This window comes from Molossus molossus, unplaced genomic scaffold, assembly GCF_014108415.1.
Source record: "Molossus molossus isolate mMolMol1 unplaced genomic scaffold, mMolMol1.p scaffold_m16_p_4, whole genome shotgun sequence".
NCBI lineage: Eukaryota > Metazoa > Chordata > Mammalia > Chiroptera > Molossidae > Molossus > Molossus molossus.
This window is the reverse complement of record NW_023425377.1, coordinates 642,501-648,606: the sequence shown is the minus strand read 5'-3', so window position 1 is coordinate 648,606 and position 6,106 is coordinate 642,501. Positions and strand designations below refer to the sequence as shown.

The window sequence follows — 6,106 nt, the reverse complement described above, 5'->3', positions numbered from 1 at the left end:
GAAATTTGAAAAAGATGGACCTGAGAGCTTGCGTTTGACCAGCTTTATTTATCAAAAATGGTACATATATAAATATTCTTAGACATTTTTGCATTTTACAAGGCTGAGGATTCTTGTTGTGGGCTTTGGGGGGGATCAGTTTTCTTTTTCTTGTTTAGTCTTTCTTTTTTTTCCCTCCCTGGAGAGGAGTAGGGTCTCACCCCAAGTCCTGCGGTTGCTGCCTAGGTTCAAATGGACACAGCGTGGTTTTTATTTTTTTTAAAAAAAAGGTGGGGAGGGACAGAAGGAAGAGGAAAAAGCAGTATTTCTAAGCCGATCACCTGATTTCGTTGTGAGTCGGAGCCTGAGCCACTGGCACGGTGCGACTGAGCTCCGTTCTCCGCGCCCTCAGTCCATGTCCACCTCCTCGCCATCCAGGGCGCTGGGTCCGGCCGTGACGCCTGGCTCGGGGGGACCGCAAATGGTCGGCTCCCCCGCGGGGCTGGGCGCCCGCGTTCCAGGCCCGGGCGACGGAGGGAGTGGTGGTGGCGGCGGGGCCGCTGGGCAAGCGGCCCCCGCGTCCGAGCTGTCCCCGTTGCCTCCCTCGGCCACAGCCGGGTCCCGGAAAGGCGCCGGGGTCGGGGCCCCTGGGGAGGCGACAGCGTCTGGGCTGCGGCGCGCAAAGGCCGAGTCAGGAGCTCCGCCGGGCCCCGGGAAGGCCCCGAAGCTGGCCTGAGCAGGTGGCGCGGGCGGCGCGGCGGGCGCAGGCGGCGCGTCCTTGGGCGCTGGCTCGGGACCGGCACCGCCCTTGAGCGCGGCCTGCGGCACCAGGAAGCCCAGCGGTTGCGTGATGGGGTAGAGCAGGAAGTGGCCCTTGCCGATGAGGGTCCGCGGCGCGCACGGCAGCCCGGGGGTGAAGTCCAGCCCTGCAGCGGCGGCGGCGGCAGCGGCCGCGGCCGCGGCGTTGGCCGGGGCGGCTTTCCGGCGCGGCGGCGAGTCAGATAGCAGGCTCTCCACGCTGAACGGGCTGGCCTTGGGCAGGCCCGCGGCGCCGCGCTCTGCCGCTGCTGCCCCGGGCGCACACGGGGCCGCGTCCTTGTCCGCGGGGCGGCCTAGCCGCAGCTGCGGGCCGGCGCCGCTTCTTTGGCTCGGGTAAAAGGCGGGGTCACAGGTGCCCGGAGCGGGCGGCTCGCCCGGCGGCGCGGATGCGGAACCGGCGGCGCCCGCAATGTGCGCGCTAGGGCCTTTGGCCGCGGCAGCGGGAGGCGGCGGCTCCGGGGGCTCCGGGGACAGGCCGCCGCCGCCGCTGTCGCTGTCGGAGCTGGGTGCGCTGTGCAGGGACAGGCCCCCCGGCGAGTGCAGATGGCGGCTCTGGCTCTTCAGCAGCTTCTTCTCGTGCTTGCGCTTCTTCTTCTCCATCTTCTCCAGCTCCTTGCGCGCAATCTCCTCCGGGTCCATGGGCTCGCCGCTGCACGTGGTCGGGTGCGAGTTGTGCGCCGGCCGCCCAGGGCCCTTCTTCGTGTTTTCCTTCTTCCTCCACTTGGCCCGGCGGTTTTGGAACCACACCTAGAGTAGCCGGGCGGGGAGAGGAAGGCATGATCAGGCGGCGGGCTGCAGGCCGCCCTATTCCCCACGGAGGGGCCTGCACGACCTCGGCTGGGCCAGGGGGCGGGAGCCAAGCCACGTGGCCAGGCCGGCCCTGAGCTGGGTTTCAGCACTCAGGCTGCAGGATCCAAAGGGCATCTTTTCCACCCAGAAGGAGGTAGAGGGGGTCTCTAGGCCAGCTTCCCACTCGAGTTTCTCACCTCGGGGAACTGGGAGCCGCCCCTTCGTTGGGCAGGGCCAGTCTGGCCCCTGACCGAGGGCATCGAGTTCCTGGTGCAGAGGCAGAGAGCAGGGCCCCGCCTTGCCCCTCCTGGCTCCTCCAGCTCGTGTTCTAAGCAGCCCGTCTGGCCTGGCGCTGACCGTCTGGCCCGAGGACACCAGGCGGCTGGGCTCAGCCGCCCTTCACACCTGTCTTCGGCCCCCTGGAGACTGAGTCAAAGCCCAGATTTTGGCATTTCCCGTGAAGGGAAACCTGAATGTTTCTTCTAGAAAGGCCTGGGAAGCCAAGCTCAACCTGGGGGAGGGAAGCTTCAGTAGCCCCCACCCCCGTGCCCCACACGTTCACACACACCCTTTTAGTGGAGGCTTCAAGCCAGGGCACCAAAACAGTGCTCTCAAGCCAGTTGTGCCTGGCTTTCCGGGTGGGGGCAGGAGGCCAGCTGCCAGGCCTGGCCGAGAGGCCTGGGCCGTCCTGCCTCTTCCGCTCTCTGCAGGCCTTGTCCTGGGAGATGGCAGGACTCGGGGAGAACAGCAGCCCTGGACCCTGCACAAACCCAGCCGAGGGTCAGGCACACTACCCTCGCCAGAGATCGCAGTCGTTGGAATTCTTTGTTTCGGCCACAGAGCGGGCACCACAGCAGGCCCAGCGGGGTCGAGGCAGCCTGGTCTGAGCCACAGTGTGGGTATTAAGTCGCAGCCTCTCCAAGGTGGTAACTGCCCTTTCTCCCCCGCCCCACCGTTTCAAATACTTTTTGGGGGGATGCAAACTAGCCTGCCTTGTCACCAAGAATTCTTCGTCATGTGTTAGGGGAGAAATGAAGAGGTCCTGCCTTCACTGAGGCACTTAGCACAAATCACAGGAGAGGATTTACAAACAGAAGAGGTCAGGAGCAGAGGCCGGAGCAGGGGGCCACCTTTCAGACAAAGCCGAGGTGCAGGCAGGCTCTGCCTCCAAGGCCGGTGCCCGCGGCTTCACACTTCACTCACCACCAGAAAGATTTCCGTCTTTCAGGGAAACATCGAATTATGCACAATTCATCTTGAATTTTTAACCCACCAAACTGATGCTGTATTTTTAAAGAGAATACCACTGGCAGTCTGAATGAAAACCAAATTACAGGAAAAGAAAAAGAAAAAAGATGTAACGGGAGTATTAAAGATTCAGACACCTATTTTTCCCCCCTCAATGTGTTAATTGTTTAAGTCTCCACCCCCCTTTCTCAAGCCGCCCCCTCCTGCAAAACGTTGAGTGAATACACGTTTCCATCGGACTATTTTAGAGGCAGAAGGTAAACAAACGAACGCGTTCCCTCCGGGCTGGGGAACGAGCCTCCGAGGGCGCGGAGGCGCGGGCCTGCCTTCTCCCCGTCTCCTCCAAATCGACCCTGCCGCCTCTCCCGCCCGAGCCGCGGACACCTCATTGCTCCAGGTCGCCAGAACCCACCACGCGGCTCCCCGGTTGGGACGCAGCTGCTGTTCTCGCTACTTTGGGGAGGCCGCCGGCCCCTCCGGAGCCGCCTCACTTTTAGGAACTCCCACCTCCCTCCCCAAGAGACGCAAAACCCTAGAATACCCACCACGACCACCACCTCCCAGCCGGCGAGCGCTAGGCAGGTCGGAACCGGGGATGCGGCTCCACCTAGAACAAAGGCGGGCCGCGCGGGGTAGGCCGAGCGGCGGGATGCGGGCTCCGGGAGGGACGCGGGTCTTTACCTGAACTCGGGACTCGACCAAATCTAGGCGCAGCGCCAGCGCCTCGCGCATGAACACATCGGGGTAGTGGCTTTCGTTGAACGCCTTCTCCAGCTCCTCCAGCTGCCAGCCGGTGAAATTGGTGCGGGTGCGCCGCCGCTTGCAGCCCGGGCTCTCCTTGTCTGGGTCCCCCGAGTCTGCAGGCGAGCACAGGACGCCGCACGGCTCAGCCACTGCGGGAGCCAGGTCCGCATCCCCACGCTGCTGCCCGCCAGCCGCCCTGGGGCCAGGGGCCACCGAGAGGGCCGCCACGAGCCTCTTGCCGAGCGGAGGGAAGGACCCAGGAGTGCCGATTCCGCAGCCACCCGAAACTAACTCTGCCCCGGAAGGTCCCCTGCTCCCCCTCCCCCCCGGCCCCCGGCCCACTGGCCGCACGCAGCGCCTACCTGACAGCTTGAAGGGCTGGCTGTCGCCGCCTACCCCGCAGGCCGCCGGCAGTAGCGGCGTGGGGTTGACCACCGAAGCGGCGGCGGCGGCGCACGAGCCGCTGAGCAGGCCGTCAATGGAGAAGGGCACCGAAGCGGCGGCGGCGGCGGCGGCGGCCGACTGCAGCTGGTGTCCCGCCAGCTCGTACACGTGGTGATGGCCCAGCGGGTAGGGGAAGCCCACCACGCCGCCCAGCGAGCCCCCGAACTGGGCATGCGGGTGCTCCAGGAGGCGGCCGTCCATCATCTCGCGCGGGGGGCCGGCGGGGCCGGCGGCGGGGCGCGGGGGCGCGGGCCGGGGCCGGGTTGGGCCAGCGGCGGGAGGCGCGGGTGGCGGCGGCGGCGGCACAGACAGGGACCCGGAGCCCTACACATGCTTCGCCCGCACTCGGCGCTTTACTTTATCAACATCAAGCTCCCGATAATTAGCCGCGGCCCGGGGAATTTGGGACCAATAAGAAGCGCTAATCGGCTCTGACGTCAGAGGCGTGCTGGGTGCAAGGAAACGTTTTCCATATCGATTGCTAATTATACCTGACATGCACCTCAATAAACAGTATCAGGAACTGTCACAACAAGACGGAGGGGGGAGCAACGGGGAGGGAGGGGGCGCGGCCGGCGCTAGGCGGGCGCGGGCGCGGGGGGCAGCGGGTAGGGGCCCGCGGCGAGCCCCCCACTCCAGTCCCGGCTGGCCCAGCCCGCGCCTCCCCGCCGCCGGCTCCCGCCCCTCTGCAAATCACTAATAGATTTCCCTTTAAAACATTCACCGCGTGTTGTGGGGATTTTTCACCAGAAATGCTGTACTCTCTGAACCTTTAAAGTGATGTTGCTCCAATTACAGAGAGACATTGAGCGGCAAATAGACTGATCCAATAATAGGAGATTCATCATCCGCTCTTTCCGAAACTGTCACATTGAATTTAAAACTACAAGGGCTTCTCATCTCCTCTCCGGCTCCAGGCGGCGGGGAGAGAAGGAAAGAGAGGGCGGAGGAGGGAGAGGGAGGAGGAGGGAGGACCGCGACTCCGTAAGAGGACGACCCTGCAGAACGCAGCCCTGTCAATAAAGAGGCATCCCGGTGCCCTCTCTGATTGATTGGCAGCCACCCAGTCTATAAAAACAGAGGTGGGGGTGGCCGAGGAGGCATTCTGCCCCCACCTTACCCTCACAGGGTAAAACCGGGGCACCTGGCAGAGGGGTAGGGGCCCAAGGGGGAAGCCAAAGGAACTTTGGGGTGGCAGCCAATCAGGCCCCTGACACACAAGAAAAAAAATCTCGATTTGACTGTAAAGAATAGGGCCGAGGTGCCCAACCCATTTGTTATAATTAAATTATGTTCTCAGAGAAGTCACTCCCTTCTCCTCTGTAAAATATTGATAGACTCAAAGCTAAATCATTGAAGGACATATTCTTAAATAAGCAGCAAATTAGGACTGTGGGCAGAAGGGAAAGAAATCATTCTCTATGTAATATCCTTTGTAAAAAAAAGTTTGTCAGTGGGGAGGTTTCACTGTGCCTCAGGCCTGGGGGCCTGGACCTGGTCCTGGGCCAGCCCCTGACCAGGGAGGAGGGGCCTCTGGGCTCCGGTCTGGGCCAGTCCCGGGAGCCTGCCGCCCCGTAGCTTCTCACCCCTGGGCGCAGAGACACAGAAGTTGGCCTTTGGTGTAAGTGGCTTGACCAGCCTGCTAAGCTGGGATTCCGCGGGGGAGGGGCGAGCGGGACAACGTGCGTGTCTGTGCGTCCCACCCTGGGCCAGCCCTCGTGTCTGTCCCTGTCCTGTATGTCGTATCCCGCGAGGGGTGCACATAACCGCTCTGGCCCGCAGGAGAGGTAAGTCTGCAGGGGGCGGGGGTCGAGGCCGGGCACTCCTCCACCCCGCGTGCGCCGGCTTCCGTCCGGACCGGGGTGCTGGACCCGCAGCCCGCTGTAGGTCCGAACTGAATGCGCCCTGGCCGCACCAACTGTGATTTAATAACCCTCCTCCTTCTGTCCTCGCTGGAGAAGAGGGAGAGGGGCAGAGGCTGGGGGACAGGCCCCACATCTCGGGGGCGGAGAGGAGGCCTGGAATTTGGGGCCTAGGAAAACGCTGCGAGGATTAATTCCGAGGTCAGGGGCCAAGAGCACTA

The 6,106-nt window shown here is 63.3% G+C and overlaps 1 protein-coding gene across 1 annotated transcript; it reads right to left on the bottom strand.

The window, feature by feature from the left end:
• Positions 1–387: 387 nt before the first annotated feature.
• Positions 388–4,841, bottom strand: UNCX (UNC homeobox). Its single transcript, XM_036242075.1, has 3 exons — positions 3,942–4,841; positions 3,517–3,692; positions 388–1,545 (listed from the first exon to the last, which is right to left on the bottom strand). The coding sequence occupies exons 1-3, from the start codon at positions 4,225–4,227 to the stop codon at positions 388–390; spliced, it is 1,620 nt and encodes a 539-aa protein (XP_036097968.1). The 5' UTR covers positions 4,228–4,841.
• Positions 4,842–6,106: the final 1,265 nt, after the last annotated feature.

Excerpts from the sequence above, each read along its gene's own strand:
- UNCX (XM_036242075.1), bottom strand. The coding sequence starts at position 4,227 with ATGATGGACGGCCGCCTCCTGGAGCACCCGCATGCCCAGTTCGGGGGC. Across the intron at positions 3,693-3,941 it reads CCAGCCCTTCAAGCTGTCAG|ACTCGGGGGACCCAGACAAG; the intron begins GTAGGCGCTGCG and ends GCTCGCCTGCAG. Across the intron at positions 1,546-3,516 it reads TGGTCGAGTCCCGAGTTCAG|GTGTGGTTCCAAAACCGCCG; the intron begins GTAAAGACCCGC and ends CGGCTACTCTAG.